General features: G+C 49.3%; 1 protein-coding gene across 3 annotated transcripts; it reads right to left on the bottom strand.

The window, feature by feature from the left end:
* Positions 1-1,679: 1,679 nt before the first annotated feature.
* On the bottom strand, positions 1,680-27,635 carry cplx2b (complexin 2b). 3 transcript variants are annotated; one of them, XM_086222355.1, is made up of 4 exons: positions 27,537-27,635; positions 8,789-8,967; positions 2,153-2,328; positions 1,680-2,012 (listed from the first exon to the last, which is right to left on the bottom strand). In XM_086222355.1, the coding sequence occupies exons 2-4, from the start codon at positions 8,817-8,819 to the stop codon at positions 1,815-1,817; spliced, it is 405 nt and encodes a 134-aa protein (XP_086078481.1). In that variant the 5' UTR covers positions 8,820-8,967; positions 27,537-27,635; the 3' UTR covers positions 1,680-1,814. The 3 variants fall into 3 exon arrangements, with proteins under 3 accessions (XP_086078481.1, XP_086078483.1, XP_086078482.1); XM_086222357.1 differs by lacking the exon at positions 27,537-27,635 and adding an exon at positions 16,484-16,497; XM_086222356.1 differs by lacking the exon at positions 27,537-27,635 and adding an exon at positions 14,901-15,388.
* Between the last annotated feature and the right edge of the window lie 249 nt (positions 27,636-27,884).

Raw genomic sequence — 27,884 nt, 5'->3', positions numbered from 1 at the left:
TATCTGGAATGTGTGCGCACGCCCAACCGGCTTCTGTGTTTCTCCAGCAGGGTTTTGTTTCGGCAGTGACAAAAGAAATCGTAAGGTCTCACCAGTATTTCTTTGGTCTCAATGTTGACGAATTCAAACTCCAGCGAAGATGAATTTATGAGTGAAATGAAATTAAAACAAACCAGACACTGCCTGGCATTTGCATTCATTCTGAATGATAAAATAAATCTGACTAATTTGAACAAAGTTACTCAATAGCAGTCATGGTTGACAGGAAATGACAACAAACTGGCTCCTCCCACTTTCCTCTAATGCTTTGATTGTCTATGACCACATGCCGTCCAATCGTGACGACTTTACACCGATCAATCAATTGATCGATTCTCTCCAACAACCAAAAAAACTGAATGTGTCTGAAATGGTTTTGAGGCCTTGGATTTCCAGAAGTGGTTGATTTGAACTACAACTCGACCCAAAACCGTACCGGCACCACCGCGGACGTGATGTTAGAGGTGATGATGAGTAAAAGTCCCGCCGTGGCTTAGAACTGGGTTCTCTAGGGACACCTTGTTCTGCTCCAGGAACCTTGGTGCTGCAGCTTTGCTCTGAACCGCCATTCTTTTACGGGTCCAACACCCGCTCATGGAAGCAGCGGTGTATTAATATTCTACTAATGTCTAACAGTCATGAACAGCGAGGGCGTGGCTGCTTGACAGGAAATGTTGACTTGGTTAGGAGTGAATTCCGGCTGCTGATTAATTCTACAACTTGTCGATGCAAACCAATTAGCAACACTCAACTGAAGCAGGCAGCTAACGTTGCACGCATTCGTGTGAGTATCAGGGCGGTCGTCACAAGATGGCCAGATTTACTTAATTCCCAGCATCGCGACTCGCCTGGGCACTGACAACAACGCCACGTGGCGTCGACTCGTCGGATCGATCAGCCACACAAGAATCTCTGCTGACGGAGTCCAAGCAGCTTCTACGACACCGTGTCTGAAGCGGCCAAGTTTGACCAGCAGCCTCTGGACACCCACGTAAATGCCAGCTAGCCAAGCTCGAGTCAAACACGTGATTCCAGACGTGTATCCGTGTGTTCATGCCGACATGTAACTGTAAACCTGTTCGAAAATGAAACCCTCATTTACAATTCCTCTGCTAGAGGAGAAGATATGAAGGCACATGTCCTAGAAACTCAAACGCAGATTTGTTTTTTGTTTTTTTTTCAATATAAAGATCTACATCAGGTTCACAAAAGTAGAAAACGCCCTCTGAAGAGAAATCAAACCTGCTCCATCTACTGGAACCACGGCAGGCAGTGCCATTGGAAGGACCACCGAGGCCAGAGGACACGTTCTGAAGCGTCCACTGCCCGTCTTTTAGGGAACACTGATCTCCATTGATCCTCTGATCGACCAATCAGAACATCTTCATCGGTGTCAAACTAAACAAAGAAACAATACTAACTGTAAGAGATGTGCTGAGTTGGCAGGTCGAACGGCAATCGTTGCGTGACGCAATTGTTGAGTAGAAAAAAACTCAAAGATCTCTAGAAAGGCAGTGTGGAGCCTCTAACAGTTTGGCAAGAACCCCCCGCCCCCAAATCTAGTTTGCTTCTGATGATCCCCAAGCCTACAATGAAACCCGCCTCTGCTAACCCCCCACCCCCCCAACCAGTTACCCCAGTGTCTCTTCTCCCTGCGCTTGCAAATCATTTTCAATTCTGCCCCCCGGGCAGAGACCCCTCCTCCCTTTGCCCTGCAGCCTGGTCTGGACCAGACTGGACCCTGAATTTAGGGTTCTTTTTTGTTGTTGTTGTTTTTACTTCTTGAACATGTCCTGTAGGGGTCCGGGCAGAAACTTGAGGACCGTGTCCAGGATGCTCTCCTCGTCTTCCTCGTCGTCGTCGCCGCAGCCTCGAGGGATTGCCTTCTTGGGACGTGTCAGGGACCCCTCGCAGGCCTGCTCCATGGCGGCTTTCTCCTCCGCTTCCTTCTCCTCCTTCTTCTTCAGTCCGTACTGGACGCACAGAGGGCGGAGACAGAACATAAGGAACCACCTGCTTGAACTGTGCGTTCCCAGTTGTTTGCATCGTTTTACTACATACACACTCGGTGTAAACGCAGACGTAGATGTGAACGTGCACCATGGGAACGTACCTTGTCCCTGATGGTCTGCCGTACTTTTTCCCTCTCGGCCTCCATGCGGGCGTGTTTGGCCTTCCTCTCCTCCTCCTGCTGCCTCAGTGCCTCCTGCCGCTCCTCCTCCTTCTTGGCTGCGTCTGGGTCTTTCTCCTCCTCCCCTCCCAGCATCTTACCCATGTCTTTGGTGGCCCCTGGACAGGAGACACAAGGGACTGAGGTGAGCAGGGACCACTTAAAATGTACTGATGTGACCAGTAGAGTCCTGTTCATGGTCATTCAATACAAAGTCACTCAACGCATGCCTGAAATAAATACATTTAATCTTAAATAACAATGGAGACCGATTGACCTTTTACTCCTGGCAGATCTCTGTACCGAGATCCAGGAAAGCTGCAGGCGACAATAAGAATCAGAATGGAAAAACAGAACAAAAACTAGCTAGAAACTCTTCCTGTTTAAATTCTGTTTTTACATTAAAAACCCAACTAGACTGAGAGGAAATCCACATCTGTCTTATTCATCAAGGAAACTGTGCATCAGCAGTTCTGAGGATTATGTGGCGACGGGGCTCCCCGATTATCCGTAAGGCGTCTTGGAAAACAAGAAGGAGGAAGAGGAAGAGCCAGTTGGAAAGGCTTCAAATGACTGAGACGGAGGACCACACGTCCCTCCAGCCGGTACGGCCATCTGTCCCCCCACTCCAGGTTTCATCCTTCGCTCTTAATTGTTTATCAAAGCTGAATGGCGGTGCCGCCACCGTGAGGCGCCAGCGGTTTGGATTTTGAGGGAAACCCTCTCTACCTGGAGTTAAGCTAGTTTCGTTCCTCTTAAAAGATCAGTTTTTCCTGTGTCTCTCTCTTTATGTCCAACATCATTTTCTCCTGCCTCCTGTCTCGTGACTATGATGTCATGTGCTTGTAATTCCTTTAGCCACCAGATGGCGCTTGTTCATGAAGCTGCTTGGTCTTCTGGGGAGGTCAGGCTGCTTCTCTGCTTTCACGCCTCCTTAAACGACAAACGCGACCCACCACCAACACACCAGTTTCTCCTTCATTTCTAACGGCCTCCTCCATCTTCTGCAGAACCTGCCCTCTAGATGTCCGTGACTCCCTCTGGCCTGTCAATACTGCTGTTGTTCCCTCCATCCGATGGATAATAAATACAGGACCACCTGAGTGTATGAATTATGGATCCTCCAGCAGAGAGAAAATCAACGGGGTATTGATCGACCTCGGGCGCTGCCAAACCAGAATACAGACGTAACACATTTCACCAGCGAGGAAGTAATTAGAAGAAGAGTGAAGGGAGTTTCTGCCGTGACAGTCGGCGCCTCTGACCTCATCTGTGTCAGTCGGGGAGCGTTGACACGCTCAGAAGGCGAATCGTTCGTGTTTGCGACGTTCACTGGTGACCTCGGTGTCGAAAACGTGCTTGGCGCTGAGTTACTGAGGTAAATTATCTAGATGGCTTAAGTTTGTAATCTGCTCTACAAGTCACATGGGGATGTGTTTCCATGGCAACGTTCAGTAGCCCAACAACTGCAGAATCAGGTGGTTGGTGACTGACTTTGGAGGATGAGGTCATGAAACCGTTCTGTCTCTCACTCGTTGCTGCTGTGCGACAATAAAATCAGGCTTCTTTGACCACATTCGAGTCGGAGGACGTTTGAGAAGAAGCAGGGTAAAGGTGTGTGTGTGTGTGTGTGTGTGTTCTTGTACTTGCTACATAGTGAGGACTAGAATACATATTTAACCAACAGAGTGAGGACATTTTAGCCGGTCCTCACATCTTCAAAGGGCCATTTGAAGGTCAAGACTTGGTTTTAGGGAAAAGGTTAGAGTCAGGTTCTGGTTAGGTTTGGGGTCAGGTTTAGAATCAGGTTCTGGTTCGGTTTGGGGTCAAGTTTAGAATCAGGTTCTGGTTAGGTTTGGGGTCAAGTTTAGAATCAGGTTCTGGTTCGGTTTGGGGTCAGGTTTAGAGTCAGGTTCTGGTTAGGTTTGGCGTCAAGTTTAGAATCAGGTTCTGGTTCGGTTTAGGGTCAAGGTTAGGGTCAGGCTCTGGTTAGGTTTAGGGTCAAGGTTAGGGTCAGGCTCTGGTTAGGTTTAGGGTCAAGGTAAGGGTCAGGCAGTCAGTGGAGATGGTGAGGTTTAGGGTGAGGGGCTAGGGAATGTGTTAGGTCAATGAAAGTCCTCACAAAGATATAAGTACAAGGATGTGTGTGTGTGTGTTGTGGCAACAAATCCGAAGATGATAAATTACCACTCAGTGGGTGGGGGGGCCAGGCTGGTGGTGAAATATTCCCCAGGACTCAGTGGGGAGCCGGGTTAAGGTCAGACTGTCCACTGTGGACGTGTCAGTGTTTAGAGAAGCACAAATACACACCACATATAGTAAAGATGCTGTGTGTGTGTGTGTGTGTGTGTGTGTGTGTGTGTGTGTGTGTGATGTTCGTGCACAAACGGGACTTTAATGTGATTGTGTTTTTTCCAGAAAACAAAAAATATTGAGGCGATGCAACATTTTCTCCACAGTCTTAGCTCTGTTCAAAGCAAGTCTGTTCCAGTCTTCCACTGAAAGACACTTCAGATGTCCTTCCTCCACCGATTTATAAACCCTGAAAACACAAAGTGGAAATGTTTTTTTTGTCAGATTTTAATCTCAGAATCTCCACTACTGAGGTGTTTCTATGAGATTCTTGATGACCTCAGTGTTACGTTGCATCACAGGGAAGTAAAACCTGAACCTGGCGTCTGGTTGGTGACGTTTCAGGTGGAGGAGGTGTTTTCAGCCTCCAGCTGGAGGAGCTCAGCTTCTGTTCATCTGCTTCCTCTGTGCTCTCCATTGTCTCTAAAAACTACTAAAAATACATCAATGAGCCCCAGCGATGCACTGGATGACACGCTGCTTTGTTCCCGTGAAACACACACACACACACACACACACACACACACAACTCCTTGATAGAGTATTAATACTCATGCTTGTCCATCCAAACGTGTTCCTGAGCAAAGGCTGAATGAGACATCTGAGCTGTAAACGTAGGCGGTAGAGAGGCTGCGGGTTAATGAAATGGGACCATCTCAAGAAACGCTCCTGAGGTCGATGCCCCCCCCCCCGCATCTCCACCCTTCCCGTGCCCCTCCCCCAGCCAGCGTAACGTCTCCTCTCCCTCTATTTAATTGCATGTTGGAGCTAAACTCTATTACCTAACAGAAGGTGGTGGTGGTCTTCCTCGACCCGCCCCCGTCCCTTCTCTCCCTCCGTCTCCTCTGTTATCCATCTCCTCGTTTCTGTCACTGTGTCACCGTGCCGCTCGGATCGCTCCATCCTCCCGTCCTTTTGCTCCTTCTCCATCTTCCTCCTCCACCTCCTCCAACAGTCCATTAGAGGCGAGCTCATAGATTTGCTCAGTGGACAAAGGTGGCCAATTCACGGCTAAGTGCTCAAACGGCCTCAGTCCACTTATTGTGCATTCAATCGCTCATTACTTCATTCAGCGTGTCCGTGGGCCACATGGGCTTTCCATGCACAAAAGCTCTTCATTTGAAGAGGCGGAGAAACGGAGCAGCAATGGTTACAGCACAAGTCCTCCAGTGCCGGAACAGACGAGCACATCGCAGCAACAGAGACCTGGAACCGTAGATCTGAGGAGGAACCCATGTAGAGCCGTTTCTCATATCTTTGCTAACAAGGAGATGGATAATTCTCTCCTTTGTGTGCAAGCCGACCCAGAGAACGCAACTGACTGCTAGTTAGCTTAGCACAACGAATGGTAGTGAATGGGAAGTGTTAGCATAACTCTGTCTCGTCCGCTCAGCTTCCAAATCCTGCAGTTCTTCCTCTGTGGATTCTGGTTCAGCTCGTTCAGGTCCTGGGCCCTCACTCCATTATCAATGCAGGCAAAGACTGCTTTCCTCCATTGTGCTAAGCTAACTAGCATGAGTCCCAGCACCCTAGAGAAGGGTCTCCATCTTCTCATCTGAAAGGAAATGGTTAAAAAACTAAAAAAAAGTAGAAGTGTGGGAGGGGCGTGGATGACATCAGCCACTGGTTTGAAGGTTTGGATGAGGTGGCGGTTGTTTGGTCTGGTTATTTCTGCTGCCACAGTTGCAATGAAGACGTTTAATGGCATCGTGAAGAGGAGACGTTGTCACGTTCATCTTTGCAGCCGTCCTGCCTGCTGGGGTTCTGCTGTCTGCTGAGCATCCAGGGACAGTTCAAGAAGAGAACCGCAGAACGTGCGAGGAAAAACTAAGACAGGAAATAGAAAGTTAGCAGACCACCAGACAGGAAATTAGGGAGACGAGAAACGGACCATTGACTTCCCTCCAGCCGCTCAGATGGAAGGTGTCTGTTAATGTGAAAAATGAAGCTCGTTTAAATAATGGATGAGAGCCCTTCTCCCAGATTACGCCCTCGTGAGTCACAAGAGCGCCTGAAGAACCAGCCGCATCCATCAGGCGCTCCGGCAGCAGCGGGGGCGGCCTCCAGCTCCCACCGCCACCAGAGCCAGTCACGGGTTTGAGTCCAGGAGTCCCGCTGATGTGTACCGTGTTGTGTAATTAACCTGCGTGTGGCTTCCTGTTATTGCACCGTCCTCATCCCCAACACGCCGGCACAGGAAATGAAAGGGGCAGAACCGGTTCACGCCGATCAGACATGATCTCGCTCGATCGTTTCGGAGCTGAATTCTGAGTGAAGCCCAGACGTTTGATTTCCTGTCAGAGGAGGAAAACTGAGTCGATGACAGCGATGAGGACTTGTGGAGGAGGAACATCTGTCACCGCTTATCGTCCAGGTGGATCAACGGAGTCACACGCTCTGTGTCCCTGGGTACTTTCATCAGGAGTCGTGTTTCCCCTGGTCTTAGAAGTACTGCGTTCATGGAGCAGGTACAAGAACACTGTTGTGTTCATAGTGGAAAGTTTCAGACTCAATCTAGGAATCTTCATCTTCATCTTTTCATTTCCTGCAGCTCAAATTCAGTTGCTGACAGTTATAAATGTAAAAAAAAGTACTGCGTTCTTTGTCAGTGTAACCTTATACAGTTGGATTTCATTTAGCTGTGTGAGTGAGGCACCAGCTGCAACACACACACACACACACACACACGCTCAGCTTCAGTAATGGGATTATAGGTCGGACACCTCGTGAGTGTTTCGTCGGCGCAGACTGAGCGATAGATTCCAGCTGCAGGCCAGATTGTGTTTACTGATGATTTAATTAGAAATTGGATTCGTTGGGTTCCTCGTTTGCCGGATCGATCAGACGCTGGAGCCGCGAAGCAGACTGAAGCACCCTGGATTGTCTGAGCCCCGAACAAATACGGTTGTTGGGGTTGGTGGAATCGTTGATGATGTCAGAGTGAGTCACAAAATGCCTTTCCTCTTTCACCCCAGCAGGTCCGGCTCGGTTCTCAGTCCAAAAACAGCAACGAGTTGACAGCATAAAATATCAGCATTGATGCCAAAGCCCATCGTTGACTTCTACGACTGTTACTCCTACCAGAACTGACACAAACAAGAGAAGTTCCTGTCCTGGGGTCAAATATCAAACATGGCTGCCTCCTCGCCATGGTAACCTCTCAGTCTTCACAGTGACCCACCGCCAAGTTCTAAAGGTGTTTCTGAACATCTAATCTACACACACACACACGGATCGTGTCACACGCCCATCGCCATGCTTGACATCATCTCGCTGGAGATCTAAAGCGGCCTAAATTGATCTCCTGTGTTGTTTTTGTCGAAGCTGAGCCGTCCCTCTGCGCCAGCGTCTTCTCCAGCTGATTTGCTGGATAAACGATCAAGCTGGCAATTTTAGAGAGAAAATGAGAAACACAACAAAGGAAGCAAAGTAGTAAAAGGAGAAGAACATTTAAGGGAAGGCCACAGTGAGGGAGTCAGGAGATGAGCGGCGGGAGGAGGGGGAGAGCAGGCGGAGCTGGAAGGGAAAAATGGCCGCTGGTCTTCTGAAACAAGATGAGAGGCTTGATTTAAGGAGACGTTGACCTCTGGCCCCTGGGGGCCCCTCACTCACAAGAACATTCACTCAGCCTTCTTAATCCTGCTCTTACTGGTCACCAGTCCCCCGCGGCACAGATGACAACCAGAACCAAGACTCTCAAGAGTTTCTGGCCACCCTGAGAGTTCTTCAGTGACAGAACTGAAGCCCGTGGATGATCCAGTTCCACCAGTATACTTCACCAGTATACTTGTGCCCACTTGAAACCAGATGGAGAAGGATTTACACGCGTGTTCTCCACAGCGTGACCTGGTGCCACATGTAAAGTGGACAGCAGCAGGAATGAGTCCCGCATGATGGGACGGCCCAGGCGAGCTGGTTAGCACGCTAAATTCAGTCCATACCTCGATGTGTCCTCTGTCGTTGACGTGACACACGAGGTCTTTCATCACTTTCTTGTCATTTTATGATTTTTTTGGGGGGGAAAAATTCCAACTAAAATACTGACAAAGATGACCTTTAATTACTTAATTAACCTTCTGAGCAACAGGGTTCGCAGGTTCGGGGCTAAATCATACGAGCCCCTCTAGAAACCAAACAACTTGTTTTGGCAGCCACGTTGATTGATTGATTGATTGATTGATTGTTATCTTCATGTTCACAGGACGAGGGGTTCATCTGAGTACTCACCACCTAAAGCTTGTTTCATCACAAAATCCATGGCTCCTCCTGGTTGGTGCTGATGTCCTTCTCAGAGTCAAAGAGAGCTGAGCATGTAGCCTCTGAGCCCGGGTCTCTGGGGTCTCGATCCAACTCACGTCCCCGTCCTCTGTCGAGATGCCGAAGGTCTTCACAACTTCCTGCTGGACCTGAGAGACGACAGAACGAGGCGTTATTGGACCAGGTCGAGTCACTACGAGGCTGCTGTCTTTCACAGATGTGGAACGACTGGAAATCAGGTTCACGCCAGGTGAGTTTTCTCTTCCACGCTTGTTTTGAGCGAACTGCATGAATGTAAGAGCGTTGAGAGTAAAAGCCATAACCAGGCAGGTGTTCCCCGTGATGACATCATGCTGCTGCTGCTGATGTCACAAGTCAGCTGTGGTGGCTGACAGTGATTGGTGCTTCAGGTACGTAAACTCACTGAACCTTACAGTGTTTCTCAAATATGGTGGACTTTTCTCCAATGATAAAATTCAAATACACATCTGGCCTGTACGTAGTTTACAAGGTGCACCTGAATGCATCACGAGGGCCCTTGTTTTCCATTCTGTGGTCAACAGTGTTCGTAATGCACACTCAGTCTTTACTGTCTAAAGTTCACCCCCCAAAAACCTAAAAACTTCCAAACTGCTGTTTTACTTCATAAAAGGAGGACATCAGAAAGGTGCGAGGATCATGAGGTGTGTAATTTCATCCGTGATGTCATTTGACACCGGATACAACAGCAGGACCATCATACATCTGGCGCTGCGCAGCAGATAGGACTGACTGTGGAGGTCACAGGTCGATGCCAACTCGTGTGTCTGTAAATCAAGACGCATCAGTCTTCCTCTACTGCTCATTAATATTTCACGGTGAATAAAACAACATTTCATTTGATGCATCGATGACACACGGCCAACATGGAGGCAGGGGGCGGAGGAAATCGGCTTACATCCACCCAAACCGTTGAGCACAGACGCTCTTGTAAGGAAGCGTCACATCTATATGTTCTCATGAATATTTCATGTCAAGCCCACAGCCTCCGTTTCAGGAGCTTCCCATGTTTCCATCCTTGCAACACGCTGGCCTGATGTGTGACTGCAGCTGAAGCGACGCTCTCAAGAAGAAGCTCGCCTTCAGGACGTCTGGGGCGTTTCATTGGGACAACGATGAACACAAGTCTGCTGCCACGACTCAGCAACTGTGCCCACCAGGCCGCCGTGATCACGTAGTGAATGGAAACTCTTATTATTAACAGCCCGTTTCAACTGCAGTCTCCATCAAATCGTGGCAATTTGATTTTTATGAGAGCTTCAGGTCTCATTCAGTGAGAAACTCAATTTCTGAATGTGTTTGTGTCCGTCCCAGCACGTTTCTCTTGAAGCGCCACTGTCTCCTCGTTACCGAGTCAGTAATCAGCAGCAGAGGGAGAATCAGACCCGACTGGAGCTCGAGTCCAATCCCCTGGAGACTCTTGGCCGATGAAGGGAGCATCAGAACCTTGTTGGCTGGTTCTGCATGTGGTCAGAATACAAGATTAAGGGGTTAAAACCTGCTAACCGTCACTGGTGGGTCGACCTGTGGTGGACCGGCAACAACAGAGCACAGGACCCAGGTCTCCACGCTAATTTGAGACCAGATTATGGTGCGATACAATGATGCATGAAGCATCAGTACAGATGAAGCTATAGGAGGTCACATATCTGTATACAGAGGTGGAGGGAAGGGGTGGAGCTAATTCCTCTGTTGACCAGAAACCACAAAAACCCATAAAGGAGTGTTCCAACAGCATCAGACGGGAATCTGAGAGCCTGACAGCCAGAGATCAGGGTTTAATGTCAATAGAGTAGTGAGTGTGTGTGTGTGTGTGTGTGTGTGTGTCCTCGCCTTCCAGATGTCCTTCTATGAGAACAACATCCCTCCTTTATTCCATTAGCATGTCCTTGAGTCTGTTTGTGTAATGATAAGAGAAAGCCAGGCCACACACACACACACACACACACACACACACACACACACACACACACACACACACACGATAGTTCTATGATGTACTTCTCTTCATGTGAGATGTGACCGCCTACACGTAGAGTCAAAACAAAGCCACAGGAGCACAAAAACCACGACAACAGTAAATAAGATATCCAATAAAGTTTTGCTGAATTAAATGAGAGCAGGAACGCAGCACGTAGCTCTGTACTCCTCTCTTCTTCCAGGTTTATTATCCTTTCATTCCACCATCCATAGGAGGACAAAATTCTTTTCCTGAGTTCAGAGGTACGGAGACTTCAACCCAGTATGACAGTCGCTGCTGATGTCACTGACTGGTGCGTCTACAAGACTAAATGTTGAACTGCTCGTACTTCCTGTTACAACAAAGGAATCATTCAACGTTCCAGGGATTACATGAAAAAAGGTATTGTTATGATGCTTTAAATAATTTAAAACCCATTTTCTGAAAAAAGAATCTGAAGTTTGTTCTGTTTTTCTGGTTCGATGAGAACTTGTTTTCATCAAAACTGAACTTCAGATAAACATTCTCTGGTGGATGCCGTATACTTTTTTTCCCGTATCAATCACCTCACACCTTCGCTCCATACTTTACAACTTGATGAAATCCGCTTTCGCTCAAAAACATACGTGTTCTCTGCCGCCATCGACGCTGTCGATGACCACGGATCCACTCTCTGAGAGACATTCTTTCACCTGACGAGTCGTCTCATCGACCGTGAGGCTCCTGACAGCATCATCGAATGTCACGTTGACGCCAAAACAAAGAAACCCGATTGGCTGTCGACAACAAACGAAGGTTTCTTTCATCTGTTTATGGAGCGGAACTGGTAGATTTCCTGCTTTTCTATTCACGCCTCCGAAAGGTAATCAAACACACAAACACACACTCGCACACAAAGCTCTTAACAACACGTGTCAACAATTATTCCACTCATCCTCTGTTCCAGGCCGACTTAAACTCAGACTGAGGACTCGGCCGCGTTCTCAGGAGTATTGCAGTTCTGCATCGATGCATAAATCATCCATCCTGATGTTTGCCTTTGCTGTTCTCTCTGATTTGTAGCTCACACCCACACGTGTGAACGGTTCCGTATAGAGCTGAGCAGTAAACCTAGCAAGTAAGTTAGACTTGTGGAACAAAGGTGGTGGATGGTGGAGGTTCAGTTCTACATCAGATCCACCAGTAAACACCAGACCGGTGGATGGTGGAGGTTCAGTTCTACATCAGATCCACCAGTAAACACCAGACCGGTGGATGGTGGAGGTTCAGTTCTACATCAGATCCACCAGTAAACACCAGACCGGTGGATGGTGGAGGTTCAGTTCTACATCAGATCCACCAGTAAACACCAGACCGGTGGATGTTGGAGGTTCAGTTCTACATCAGATCCACCAGTAAACACCAGACTGGTGGATGGTGGAGGTTCAGTTCTACATCAGATCCACCAGTAAACACCAGACTGGTGGATGGTGGAGGTTCAGTTCTCCATCAGATCCACCAGTAAACACCAGACTGTAGGATGGTGGAGGTTCAGTTCTACATCAGATCCACCAGTAAACACCAGACCGGTGGATGTTGGAGGTTCAGTTCTACATCAGATCCACCAGTAAACACCAGACCGGTGGATGTTGGAGGTTCAGGTCTACATCAGATCCACCAGTAAACACCAGACCGGTGGATGGTGGAGGTTCAGTTCTCCATCAGATCCACCAGTAAACACCAGACCGGTGGATGGTGGAGGTTCAGTTCTCCATCAGATCCACCAGTAAACACCAGACCGGTGGATGGTGGAGGTTCAGTTCTACATCAGATCCACCAGTAAACACCAGACCGGTGGATGTTGGAGGTTCAGTTCTACATCAGATCCACCAGTAAACACCAGACCGGTGGATGTTGGAGGTTCAGTTCTACATCAGATCCACCAGTAAACACCAGACTGGTGGATGGTGGAGGTTCAGTTCTACATCAGATCCACCAGTAAACACCAGACTGGTGGATGGTGGAGGTTCAGTTCTCCATCAGATCCACCAGTAAACACCAGACTGTAGGATGGTGGAGGTTCAGTTCTACATCAGATCCACCAGTAAACACCAGACCGGTGGATGTTGGAGGTTCAGGTCTACATCAGATCCACCAGTAAACACCAGACCGGTGGATGGTGGAGGTTCAGTTCTCCATCAGATCCACCAGTAAACACCAGACCGGTGGATGGTGGAGGTTCAGTTCTCCATCAGATCCACCAGTAAACACCAGACCGGTGGATGGTGGAGGTTCAGTTCTACATCAGATCCACCAGTAAACACCAGACTGGTGGATGTTGGAGTGGTGGAGTCTTAAAAACCTGGGTTGCTAACAAGAGTCTAGAGGAGCCTGCAGAGGTCATGGAGGTCATTAAAGGTCATCAGGGGAAACACAAGAAGCCTGAAGCTTAGTGGTGACCTTGAGGTCATGTGACCCAGGTGTAGCTCCTTAGGCTAATATTAGCTTAGCTAATGGTTGCATTCAAGCTTCCAGCATCATCTGAGCATCAAGCATCTCCAGCTCACCACGTCTTGTCGTATTTGTTTCTTTTGCCATGTGAACTATGGGTGCGGTTTAGGAGCGATGCCACACAACTTCAGTCGTGCACTGCATCATGGGAATAAAGCGTGTCCTTAAAATGAAAGCACAGCCTCAGAACTTCGGTGTGAACGAGTCCCATAAATTCTCCCCCACACACCTCTGCAACCCTCCAATGTCTCAATCTGTGGTCGCTACCCACCAGTTGAGAACCCCAGTGTCAGAGTCCAGCTGGCTTCGTCCTCGAAAGTGAAACCTGAGGAAATGGGCCGACAGCAACTGTCTCCTGTTTTCTCTATCATTAGAAAACGCTGCGCGCGGTGGCGTGGTGGTGCGATGGCGTCGTGGAGCCAGCTTCCCCGTTAATGGAGCTGTCATCCTCCACCATCCTATTTTCTTCCTTCCCATTCTTCCTCTCCTCTAACACGTTTCCTTCGCCTGTCAGGAACATGTGATGTTGACAGACTCATGTTCCAGAGCCGCTCCCATCCTCGTCTCCGTCCGAGAAACTCAGAAACAACTTCCAATTAACTGGATAGGATCAGCGCGCCGTCCTGCCCGGCCCTGATAACATTATCCCACGTCACGGACCGCTGCCAGCGCCTGGATTATGAAATTAAAGAAAGAAGGAGAAGAAGAAAGGGTGGAAGGAAATGGTTTGCTGCTGGGGGAGGGGAGATTGAAGGTTGCCCTTGGGTGCTGTTGTCAGTGATTGTACGGTATATTTGTGTGAAAGGGGGGGTTATGTAAGGTTTTAAAGCTCTGCCGCTATCAGGAAGGAGAAGTTCCATACGCTGGAGAGCTGCTTCAGCTTCCAGCCCAACGCCGCCGCCCACTGATATGCTCTTACATAATCAGACGTTCAGGCCTCTGGTTTCTGGAGAAGATCTCGGCGGTGGCAGCGGCGGCAGGTTATGGCGCTCCGCTGTACAAGAGATGGGATATCGGATCGACCTGACGGTCTCCATCTTTGTTGAATTCTTCTTTCAGTCACCAACGAAGCTGCTGTCAGTCGCAGCTGCCTGGTGAGGCCCGACGCCCCCAAGCCAGCCAACATGAACATGAATGGAATGGAAGAATGTCACCTTGTCAAAGGTGATTCGGCGACGTGTTGTTCCATAATTCTTCCACCTTCCTGGACTACCAGGCTCACGACACTCATGAGGAGGCTTCAACCCAGGAAGGTTGCAGAGTCTCCTCACATCCTATGTGTGTGCGCTGCGGTTCTGACTTCTCCAGTCTGAACACACACACACACACACACACACACACACACACACACACTGAGTACTTGATGAGATGACCCAGGGGACCTTCAGCTGAATGTGAATGGGAAAATCGATACTCTGAGCTGGACAAATGGACCGAGACTGATCCCTGACAGGAGCTGTTTCACACCAGGTTAGCCTCAAAGACGCGCCTCCATCCGTCAGCACCAACACAGCCCAATCATGCTCTCTCTACGGGTCAGAACCGGACAGCAAAAACACTGAATTTATGCTACAACACTACTTAATTACCTACCTATATATGTGAAGAAGAACCTTTAGTTCGGAGTTCGTCCATAGAACCACAAATCAACCCAGAATACGTGGTTCTGTCGTGTGTTTGAGCAGCTTGGAATCAAACGTGAGTCAAGAAGGGGAATCGGATGTGGTTCCAACCAAAGGAAAGCAAGGAGGCACCTGTTTAGTCTGAATGAGGACTTCTTCTTCTGTGGAAATTCACGCTGCAAAACTCAGAAAAGACTGAAAACACATTTATGAGGAGTCGCTGAATTAGTGATGAGCTGCTAACGCCGGGCCCTCACGCTCACATCTGCAAGGCAGTGACTTCACGGCCCGACGTCATTATTTATTCATGCAACTTGTGATAAATTATTCCCTCAGCTCAGGCTGGCAGGAAGAGGAGGGTTACATGATCCCATTTAATTTTTCTCCTTTACAAAGGGACCGAGCGACTCTGGAGGGTCCGCAGCTCACTGGAGGCTCGTGTGCATTTCAATAATGGATCAATATGCTTTATGGAAGTCAATGAGCGTTCCTTTTTTGCTCCAGATGTGTGTGAGGTCCAAAACACACCAGCACGCCTGTCACACCCCCCCTGTCTGACTTCCCCCCTGAGAAGCTGTTAGGTACACCCCAGCTCTTCTTCTCTGTTTCCCCTCTTCACCTTTTTGCTGTCACCATCTTTCATAGACGAGTGGATGAAAATGTCCCGAGCGAGTGTGGTGACGTCGCTGTTGGCGGGATCAATAACCTGCAGCCTGTAAGACATTTTAGGGTTTTTAGTAATAAAATAATCAATGCTTAAATGAATTCCTCTGACATGTCGCTTGGAAAACGCGTACAACAATTTGAGTAAACGTGGAGTGAACAGCTGAGCCTCCGTCCTGGTTACGGCGGCGCCTATCTGGCGTGAAGAGGAGCGATTGATTCGAGGAGCAAAAGGCTTCTGGAGAACATGAATGCAGCTTTTTGTGTGAGGAGAGAGAGAGAATGAATGTGCTCATGTGCTGTTCTCTCTTTCCATCTGCTTCTTTCATTCTCGCTGCCTACATTTTTCTCACCCCCGCGACTGTTGGTCTCTCTCGCCATCTGTTTCTCTCTTTTCTTTTCACCTTTTTTTCCCCTCCTCGTTTCTCTTAGAAAACCTGTTGTCCTGAGCTGCAAATCCAACCTGCACGACTGAATGTGAAGCCAGATTTCTCCTGTAGCGCCGCTGCGACAGCTTCCACCTTCCTTCCGTCCTCTTTTATCTTTAACCTACATAAACAGAATTCTAATCATTCTAACGAGAAGGAACATAGGAGGTGTTTTCACGCGACACCAGTTCGTAGGCTGACGTCGACTCAAGATCCGTTTAACTGTGAATGCTGAGCATGTGACCGCGTCACGCCGACCCTGAACCATCGCACCGTACACAACACGTGTGAGCGCTGACATGATGAAGCTTGAGAATGTGGTTCATTTGTTAACTTGATCTCAAAATCCTGAAAGAAAAGGCGAAACTATTGATTATTGATTAGCACGTCATTGGCACATGGTAAGACCTTGATGCTGATAAGCTGTCGGTTTGCGTGACACAAAAATAAATCAATAATAGACCTGGACAGGAGGAGACTTCTCCAGAACAAACACAGAACCACTTGATTGACAGATTGATTCCAGTTGAAATCACTACGACTGTACTTTGTTCTTTCCCTGGTTTTAGGAGAACCGATGAAACCGAAGGAGAACAAGAAACCGAGGAAACAAAGGAAAACAAAGCGAGCGAGGGAGGGCGGTGAGAAGCAGGTGTCTACAGGTGAAGCGGCGTGTCGTCTTTCAGGTAATTAATGGAGCAATTAGCGGCGACAGTGCGGTGTGTTCACTCGCCCATCTGTTCAGAGGACAAACAGAGAAATCGATCCAGCGCCGCGTCACGACACTCAGCCGCCGTTCAGGCTGCTAAACAAACAAGCAGGTTATTTACACAGGCTGAACCCTCTTTGCTGCATACATGCATCAGGGATTATTATCCCCTGCAGCTGGTCTGTTACCTTCCTGCTCTTTATTAGACGAACACGCTTCGCTCATGTCAGCTGCTTCTTATCTTTGTATTCTTGCTAATTTGCAGATAAAGAGGCAGTGTAGCACCGTCGCGGTGACACAGGAACGAGTTTAGCGGGTTCACGAATCGATTTACTTTCATGGGAAATGTAGTTTATTGTAGCTCGTGTAAACGTAGTTCCTGGTCATTTTATTGGCAGTCACTTTTGTAAATGTTCCTTCTTTGTAAACGCAAAAGAATAAACAGAACTCAAGGCACATAGAAGCGGTTTCAGCCACGCCTGGAGTGTGACCGGCGTGAAGCACCTAAAGCTTCTCCGCTAAATAAACACGATGGAAGACCACCGGCCGCTGACATTTTCAGAGAACCCTCTCAGCCCGAAGACAAAAGAATCAACCAGACCAAAGATGCTGACACCTTCACCTCAAAACCAGAAGGGACGCAAGACGCCGCTGGTCGCTTGACATTTATCTGCTGGTATTTTACTGCAGAATGTCACTTATCATCCACCCATCCATCCATTTATCTATGACGGTTACGTAATTATCAGGATGTGGCAGCATCAAGATGAACACTAGGTGGTGCTACTTCCTCCACCAGGTGTAACTACGCCTCCGCGGTGTTTGTAGCTCGTACGCCTACTTCAGCCGCCTGGTCACGCTGGATGTGCGTGATGAGTCCTGTCAGTTTAGTGAAATCATTAAAATGTCCTCAGCTTCTTAACCACAGTCCTGATTTCAGAGCCCAGCGACTTGGAGGCGAGCCTTCGTCCAGGTTTGTGGACTCATTCCCTCAAAGTTCTGCTAGCACCAAACATGGAGGTCTCATTTCTTGCTTTGCCTTGTTCTATAGAGGGCATCTCTCCCTGCTGCTCACATTTATGATACTTTAATTGTTTGGGACGCCTGTTTCATTCATCTTACCCACCGACTGGTTTTTTGCAAATTTCAGTTTCTGCTGCCAGAAATACATCTTGTTCCTGAATAGATCCGGAAGTTTTGATCAGTTTGGACAGGAACGACAATCTTGAAGAAACAATTTGACGTATTTCCTATTAAGTAAATGGGCAGACTGGTGGAGGCGACTCTCTGACCGTTGGAGGGAGGGAAGGAGGGAGGTAGAGAGGTAGGGAATCCTCCCGCCCTGGACGAAGGATCAGGAGATGTAGCGTGAAAAAATCAGTGAGCAATCGCATCAAGACCAGTGAATCTGACAGCAGTGAATCTGTTGTCACTGAAAATCTCGAAAATGCGCAGAAATGGATCCAAATGAAGATGTGCACACACACGTGCGCGCGCACGCACACACACACACACACACACACACACACACACACACACACACACACACCATCAAATTATATTTGTAGCTGCAGCCCTCCCCCTCCTCTCCTCAGGCGGTGGAGGATGGAGGGGGAGGAAGCAGGCTATACATCACCATCCAGGCATTTGTCCATTTGTCTTGCGGTTGGGTGGCTGAAGGAGGAGAAAGGGAAACGAAAGGATGGGGGGCTGACATGAAGAGAGAGGGAGGATAACAAAGAGAAATTAGGACAGATAAAGGGAGAGGAATGGAGGATAGATGGATGGGAGAAAAGGAAGATGGTAAGTGGATAAAAAAAGAAAAATGTGAAAGATGAAAGAGTGAAGGAAAAGAGAGTGAGGTTCAGGAAAGAGACAGAGAGGAAAAGTAAAGAGGAAATGAAGGAGAGAGGGATGCTGAGGCAGGTCTCGGGACCAGAAAACACTTCCCCTCCGATTTCAGAATTCTGACTTTGATTTCTGACTCTGATGTCAGGTTTGGTCTCAAGTTCTGAGGCGACGTCCCGACGCTGAAATCACATGATGCAAAAAACCCAAAACAAACCAAAAGAGAAGAAAAACACGAGACCTCGATGGGTGAAGCTCCTTCGCTTTTCATCAGAAACAAAGAAACTGGTGACAGTCCGGCGTTTCCTGCAGCCGTTGTTTCCCATGTGATGTTGTTCATGCGTCGGCCTCCACTGATGGAGGTGCCTGTTGCCCCGATGAGCAGCGCTGCGTCTTCAGAGGGAGAGGCCTTTCGAAGAGAACATGGCGGAGCGACAGAAGGCGTGCAGACTAAACCCTGACAGCAGGTGATGGTTGACCACGCCGCCGCCACGAGAAGGGCGCTCCACCAGGAAGACCAGAGCAACCTTCTCAAACCAGGTCAGTGAACACAACACGATGATGGCTGCTGTTTGAAAATGAAGATGACATGGAGAAAGGATGGAGTAAAGGAAGATGAGATGGGCAGAAGAAGAGAAGTCTGAGGCGAAGGAGAGGAAAGACGCAGAGATCGAGGGAAGCCCTGGTGGCATGTCTGGCCCTCCCTCCCTCCTTCAAACGCTTGTCATTTAAATATGGAAATGCTTGTCGTCCATGATGTCAACATCACGTTGACGAAACGGAAAGTCTGAGCGAGACCCGCCGCCACAAATATCCAGGACGCCAAACTGGACCAGAAACCTGTGATATGACAAGTTCCTGTTGACGCTGACAGCGGAGTTTTACTGGGGGACATTGCGACAGAAACCCTATCGGCATCTACAAGTCACGTGATGAGAGCTGCAATCAGCACCTGCTCCACCTGAGCCCCCCCACATCACCTGACGGAGCCGTGAAGCCGCTGAAGGGGGTGCTCAGGCTCCTGCTGTCAGCTCCTGTTCTAACACCAGCTATTATTGTTCTTCACTATGTGTTATTGACTTTGGCTGAATCTACGCGTCCTCGGCAGTTATTTACTGGACCAAACAACTGAGGGTTTGTGGAACCGATCACCATTTTGCAGTTTCTGAGACGCTCATGACAGTGGAGAAGCTTTGGAAGCAGGCGTCATGTTTCTAGCTCAGTGCTTCAGTTATTAAAACTTGCATTTGATTCAGTGCCTCCAGTGAGGTTTGCCCCTCATCCTTGATGATCACCTGATTTATTTAACTTTTTAAATGGACATATTTTCATTTCTTTGACCCAGTGCAGCACTGGCCTGGTTCTCTCTGCAGTTACAGATTGTGCCACCATTTCTGACCAGTCGATGAATCAATCGTATCCAATAACTCTGCTGCTGGACTTGAAGGCCAGAGAAGACCAACAGCAGCAACAATGGAAAAATGGCGTCACATTCAGGAGAAAAACATGGAGCTTAAAGGTTACTGAGAGATGCCACGTTTCCTCGAGATGCTCTTCAAAGTTTAAAAGCCAGTTTGTGTTTGCAAAAAGTGGAGTGAAACGTTGATATTTCATCGCCCATGAAGGGGATGCGACCTCAGAGCCGAGGGGCGACTCCAGACTGCGAGATCATGAACCCTGCTGCGTGACGCTGTGGCTGAGGCAACTTTAGGGGGAGCAAGACGACGAAGACGATGACGACGATGAATTAATCATAGCAAGCTGTGCGGCACTGCTCGGTCTCACTCTGTTTTACAGGCCGCGACTCCTCGGAGAAACAAAAGCTACATAATGCATGCCGAGCTGAGTGGTTGCTCCTCGCTCAGCGTCTGCTCCGCTCGCGCGCTCCTGCTTTTTGAGGTCAGCGGCTCTTCACCCAATCACAAAGACACATCAACTGTCTACAGCACCACGAGGCCACGACACGGCTCAGTTCTGTTCAGACGTGGCACTGATGGGGGTACGTGGTGATGGCAGGACATGTGCCAAAAAAACCCGGAACCACTGACAACAAAAGGTCACCGTAGGATTCTTTGGCGCCAGAGACATGAATACTCAACAACACGGCCTTCTAGACACTGGAGCTTTTCGTTTTTGACTGACAACAGCTTTTTGACGATAAATTCAATGATGTAAATTCATGTTTAACACTGTGGCGAAACGGCTAACATCTGTTGAGGGTTAGACAAAGAAAACCCTGTCTTGGTTGTCATTGGGAGAACGTGGTTTGGGTTGAAGACACACAGGTGTCTCATGCTGCGGATGTTTTCCCTCATCACCTCAATGTGACTCCAGAACGCAGGAAGAGCCCGACACGTGTGTTTAGCTTAAAGCTAATGGAGACTGACGGCTAACAACAGCAAACCTGAGCTAAAACAAACCTTCCCTCTGTGCTCGATGCCTCTGTATCAGCGTCGGTGCACGACTGAGTTTACAGATGAAGACAGAAGAGCAGGGTTGATCTGGTGATGCGCTCCAGCCAGCAAACAGATGTGTTTGTGCACTTTTGATGTTGTTAGCTGTAAAGTTTTAGCATAACCAGCAGGAGACATGTAGTGGTCCGCAGAAGGGATGAGGAAGAGATGTACATGAGACACCTGCTCTCTCCAAACATGACGCTGATTTAAACAAGTCATCAGGTTCCAGCAACCAGGATCTAGAATCCAGGATCTAGCATCCGGTATTCAGGATCCAGGACAGAGACCAGTGATGGAGAAGATTCAGGGTACGTAAATAAAGGAGCTGTAATGCTGTGTTTTTCTTTCTCTAGTGATTCTGTCAGGAAGCACTTAGCAAGCACACCCCCCCCCCCCCCCCCCCACCAGGCCTACTGGGTCAGGGTGAAGAGGGCTGTGGTAAGTGGCCAGCAGCAAGCTGGGAGGGTGGGCGGCGGTGATGTGTGGGTGGGAGCTTTGCTACGCCTGCCAACTGCTCCGGTGCTGAGATGGATGAATGTGGGAGATGAAGATCTGCAGAACAACAACAGAACCCAGAACTGAGACCTGCCGGCACCTTGGAGTCAACATGCCGATTATTCCAAACGTTTACCTCACTTACAGTGAGTTACCAATGATGTTATTAACCTTCTACGCTGTCCTGACCGCTCTCCGACCAGCTGTGGTGTGAATATGCGGCATTTTCACAGGAAAAGACGAACCAAACAACCTTCGCATAAACTTGCTGTTCAACTTTCCAGGCGTGAAATACTTTGTGGAGCATCGTTCAACCCCTGTGAGTCCAGATGGAGAATCACCTAAATACCAGCGATTCGTCATCATCGTGTGAGTGTGTGAGCAGGGCGGCAGGCGGGAGGGTGGAGGATGTAATCAAGTTACGCTCAATATGGCTCTCGACATCCTCGACAAAGTGGATGTGACAGCAGGAACAATGATGATTAGCAGTAAACACGGAGCTCTGGGGCTCTGCAGCGACTGGTTGGGAGTCCGAAGCAGACGAGTCTCAGCTGATCAGCGCCCAGAGGGCCGGGAGTCTCACAGGAGGCGGAGAGGACGCAGGACTTCACCCAAGCCTCCGCCACTACAATGTCTCGTGTAACGCGACCTAGCAGAACTTTCTCCCATGACCTTTTCACCCTGTTCCCGACTCTGCAACAGACATATTTTGGGTGTGACGTTATCAGGCGACACTCGCTATCTCTCATCTTCACTGACGGTTAAGAGCGTTAAAATGAAAAGTCGTCCACGATGCGACTTTGCGATGCATCCTTGATGAACGCCGTGTCATCAAAGGCGAAATCGGAGTCCTCGCTGCTGCGGAGACTCACGAAAGCAGCACACAACAGTGTAGAGGAACTCAGGCGAGCGTTGGAGCAGGCGCGGCCTCCTCTGAGTCGCGGTGTTTGGGATTACGGGAGCTGGCTCAGGTTGGGGGTGTGGGACGACCCTGCCAGCAGCTGATGAGCCGCGTTTCTGGACGTGATGGAACAACAACTGTTGCTGAGATCCTGGAAGCTTGGATGTGTTGATGCGTGCGTCTGAAATCACTGTACTGCATGTTGGATGATAGATTCCTCAGGTCTGAACGATGAATTTGAAGCTGAAGTGATGCGATGTGTGCAGCAGCACTGGAAGTAGAAATGAGATCTTTCAGCCTTGGAAATCCATTTTCCATTGAATTTTTGATTGATCCACTGATTCACAGAATTATTGTCAGTGTTGCTTATTGTTTCCCCTCTCATCTCTGCTCGGGTTTCTCTGTAACCACTTCGTGTATCATCTCAGGTCAAAGCAACTTCATCAGCGTTCATGCCGTCGCCGCCACTGGTGTCTGTCCCGAGTCAGCCAGGACACCCCTGTGGTTGGCAAACGCGGTGACCCGCGGCAACAGCTGCCGAAGTGTTGCTGCTGGGGCAACGGCAGCTCTGCTTCGTCTACAGCTGAGGGGGAAGAAAGCAACAACACGCGGGCTGCTGACTTCAGCTGAGTTCAAGAGGGAGGAGCCAGCAGCGAAGGCACAGCTGGTAACATCTGTTCTACCGGCGCTGCTGACACGCGGCTCAGGACTCACTGGACATTGGTGCTCTAACTGTTATTTGTTTTTAGCGGGAAGGGAGGACAGCCTGACCTTCATCCCTCTCAAGGCTGTTTAACATCTGAGTGGTCATTAAAAAGCCATAAATGTCAGAATCTTTGGCCACGAACCCTCGAGAGGCAAACAACAGAGGAAGACATCCCAGGTGAGGGCCTCGGCTTGAGAAGGAGTCAAAGGATGTTGACCACTTTTTATCTGCACAGGAACCCTCGCAGGCAAGGACAGATGGAGACCCCCCTGGGCTCCCCCTGCAGGGTCTGACCCCCCCCGGAAGGGTCTGAGGTACCGCGAACCACTAGGAGGCAGACCTCGCAAACATGGAGGCCGACTTCTGTCATCAACTGAAAGGTCGCAAGAAAAAAAAGAGGAGTAAAAGGTTGAATGAAGTCTGCTCATAATCAGCAGGAGGCGGTGCAGGGGAGCTTTGACCCCGAACAAAGCGGTAGCCCCCCCCAGCTCCGAATTAGCTTCTGTCATAAGTCAGAGCTTCACCCTCCATGTGTGTGTGTGACCTGTGGATGATAAGGGAGCTGGTGACTCTGCTCACAGCGATGGAGCCTTCGTCGGGGGCTGAACTCTCCACACGCCAAACACTCGTCTCTGATGCCGCTGAGTGTTTATGTTCTTGTTCCTGCTCAAACGTTTGTGGTTGGTTCATTGCAGGCTCAGGCGCCATGTTGAAGTCCACAAACCAGCTGCAGTTGCTGCTACTCACCAAGGAGACTATGAGGAAAGGTTGAGGCGCAGGTCGATGAACACGACAGCCAGCAGGAACCTGGCGCAGCGACCAATAACGAGACGGAGCAGAGCAGGTCCAGCCATCACTGGACTAATTAACTTAATTAACTGGTCTTCAGAACGCCGTTGAAACCTCAATAACAATCAGCCAAATGGACCGTTTTAGTTCTGGGACAAATAGTTCCTGGTCACTTTTGGTCAAATGAAGCTAAACAGAAATCAACGTAGACTGAATTGACCTTAGAATCCAGACGTGAGGGCGCCAGGGTCAACCCCAAGCTGAACCCCCAACCCTGAATGAAAGCATAACCCATCATGTGACTGCATCTCTGTGGGACAAGAGGTGGCAGCCATCTTGCTGCTGGGGAACTTCCTGTCCTGCTGAGAAGCCTGAGGCCTTCCTCAGATTCCCGTGAGGCTTAGCATTTCCCCTGCAACTTAAATTTTTTATATCACCACGAGCAGCAAAAGGCAGTAAATCAACTCAGCAGTGGGCGTGTCCACACGCACAGCAGACACGCGACATTTTCATTATTCCGAGTGAAATTTAGCAGCAACCTAAATAAAGAGGATAAGACAAAGACTGAAGATTCCGTCTGGATAAAGAACTCCTGGCAGCCTAATGGAAGGTAGTCAGTGCACAGTTGGATATAAATAATGCATCTTGTGAATTCCCTGAAGTTCCTGCAGAGTGAACGCATGACAACACACACACACACACACACACACACACACACACACACACACTGTAACCAACAAATTACATTCGAGCTCTGTTTTCCTCCTAATCACCTCGCAATGGAAAAGCAATTCCTTCCTGGATTACGATCACGGGCGTCATTTTCTCGAATGAAAGCAGCGCTTCATTTATCTGTTCCACAGAGATTTGGAGCTTACAAAAAGCCGGAAATACAAACTTTAGGAAAAGAAAAGGCAGAATGCTGTGTGTGAGAAAACAACAACTGGAGGGCTTGGAGTGATGAATGAGGAGCAGCTCACAGCAGCGCCTCGTCTCCCTGCTGTTCCACAGGCCTTCCATGTCACTGTCAAGCCAATTTTACACAAACTGGAAATTTAGCAACAAAGGAAACGTGAATGCAGTGTGTTTCCATCAGTTGGTTTATAAAAACCATCCAGCAGTGGTCAGGATTCCGGGTGCAGGTGTGAACAGTGTCGCAGTGTTGGCCAACATGTCAGCCAGGTGACAGGAGGAACCAAACTCCATTCAGAAAACTATCATTTTAAAACTTGTTTGATTGTAACCCTGTGGACAGACACATCGAAGCACAGATTCATTCTCGGATGGACTCAGCGTCATGGCGTCGCCAGTTGTTTGTTGTAAGTCACTCCAACGGCTCAGCACAAAGAGAGAGGTTTCACCGTAACTGAGCTTTCTTCATCTGCTGGGCCGCGCCAGGCTCTCTGCTGAGGTCCAGCCACTCACTCGTCTCCTCGCTTACATCTGAAGTCAACACAGCGCCACCAAACGAACCAGTTAATATCTGCTCTGGCTGTTGATGCTCTACTGGTTCTACTGGCTCGCTGTTGCTGGGAGTAAAGGAGCAGCGTGAATCGACCACACAAAGGCAGCGGCCCGTGACGGAGGTTCGCATTAAAGGTCACCAGACCAGAACAGCCGTACGCAGCAGGAGAGGATCAAGATCCAGCATCTAGACTCACTACAGAACACAGGACAGACCCAACCATACTGGGAGGGAAGCTCCAGAATATCCACACGGCCTGATGTAGTCGGAACACTGTGCTGCTACGGCGCCATCAGCGTGAGAACATTTCCGAGCCAGCGGAACTCATGGAACCAGTGTGTAGGGAGCTGGGTCAAAGTGCTGCTGAGCTGCAGGCTGAGGTTCCTGGTGCAGCGTCAACCTTTCAGGGAGGAAACAACTCCTCCAGACTCGCTGCGTTCACTCAGAGGCCTCCACCGCGTTTTTATTGAAGCATCCTGCTAACACACGAGCGCTCCGGTTCCAGCCTCACGCATCGTCAACTCTTGGATTTCGCTGCACATTTTCAGATCCCTGACTTCTCTCCTCCGGCCTGGAGGAAGGATGAAGAGCATCGCCGCCGGGTGCTGCGTGCCTGGTGAACGTCCTGATGCTGAAGCTGTGTCATCATCACCAGCTGCTGCCTGCTGATTTGCTGATGAAGATGGCGAGGAGCTTCTGTCAGTCACTCTCAGGGTTCTGACATCTCCTGCCCCTGAGGCTGCAGCGTTCCTCCAGACAACACCAACGCTAAGAGGCTGCGCAGTTTTACCACGAACCCCCGATCGAGGCAGAGAACACGGAGCTGCGTTCATCATCTGCATCTTTTTTTCCCTGTCTCTCGTCCAGACGTGGACGCGTGTTTGTGTTCACACGGCTGCTGCTTTCCCGGACTGAAACTGCGGCCTCCACACGGTGCAGCTGCTCAGAACATGCCTGTGCATCAACCAGGGTTTGATGTTCTTGAGTTGCTCGCACCTGGCAGCAGACTTCAGATCAGTTTTACCACACTGATATAACTTCACTCTCTGAGTGTCTGCAAGTGAAGCTCATGTCCTGTCGCTTCATCTTGGGACCGACGAGGGTCGAGAATCAAAGACGCTGCTGCTGATGTCACACGTGTTTTAATGTGCTTGTCTACATTGTCCCTTTTATTGACACGAGACCAAAACAGCTGCACATGTTGGACTCAACCCACCCACACTCACACATCCAGGACGTTATGATATAACTATATTTGATATATAGATGTATATATTTATATGTTGATATAACTATAATTATATTGTATAACAATATTTTCTGATGCTGCCCTGAATCCCAGACACGTCTCCTTCATGTGCCAGAAGAAAACACACCAATAAAAACAATAAAACCGGGACTTTAACGGCAGAGTCCTGGTCAACAGACCCACGCGAGTACAGGCTCCGTAATCGAATGTCGCACAACCGAACTCAGCGACTCCTGATTCCTGGAGGCGCAACAGCTTTGAGGGGAATCGTCCTTTAAATGTGCAGTAAAGCCGAGAGACACTGATTGGCTGGGCAGACGTGTTTGCGCCTCACACCCTTCACACACACACACTCTCTCTCTCTCTCTCTCTCACACACACACACACACACACACACACACACACACACACACATTTAATTTCAAGATGCTGCAGCAACACAATCGTCCGGCCTCCATCACATCAGCGGCTGCTGCCGTTAATAATTCAGGCTTCCCCATCCGCCACCGGCACCGAGCAACAGCAACGGAGAAGCTGCAACCTCCTCTTCCTCCCTGCCGGTCACACATGGGGGGACGGGGGCGTCATCCGCGGCGCGCCTCGGCGGAGCACCGGGGCGCCAGACATGAAACCGTAATATTTAGACAGAAAGCAGCATGCGGATACCTGCCCGCCTGTCGCCCGCAGTGTGTGTGTGTGTGTGTGTGTGTGTGAGAGAGAGTGTGTGTGTTTGCGCGCGTGCCAGCAGTTCACGCCTAAAGAAAAAAAACAAAACCCGTGCGCGCCGCCTCACTCCTCATCACATCAACCCAGCATCACCGGGGACGAAGTCTCGTCCACAAAGCCAAAATAAATAAGCACATCGGTACCCCCCCCCCCCCCCCCGAGGTTTACTGACCTGCTGCGTCTGAAGCGGGATCCCGACCAGACCAGACCAGTGTGCAGCCAGACCTCCGTGTGATGCCCGTCCTATATCCCCTCTCTCTCTCTCTCTCTCTCTCTCTCTCGCCCTCTCTCTCTCTCTCTCTCTCCCGCCCCCCCCCCCCCCCCTCCTGCGCACTATTACCTCACAGCCTCCTCGAGACAGGAGCAGCAAGCCTATGTATAGCAAAACACTGGAAACGCTTCAGTGCAGAACCAGAGGAACCACCAGTTCTTTAGGCTGGGCTCCTGCTTTGTTTGTTTTATGGTTCCACATAGAAAGGAGCTGGGAACAACAGGTACCAGGACCAGTGGCTCCTGACCA

This window comes from Aulostomus chinensis, chromosome 13, assembly GCF_037954235.1.
Source record: "Aulostomus chinensis isolate RoL2024-O1b breed Wild chromosome 13, RoL_Achi_v1.0, whole genome shotgun sequence".
NCBI lineage: Eukaryota > Metazoa > Chordata > Actinopteri > Syngnathiformes > Aulostomidae > Aulostomus > Aulostomus chinensis.
The sequence above is the reverse complement of the archived record's forward strand: the minus strand, read 5'-3'. Positions and strand labels throughout refer to the sequence as shown.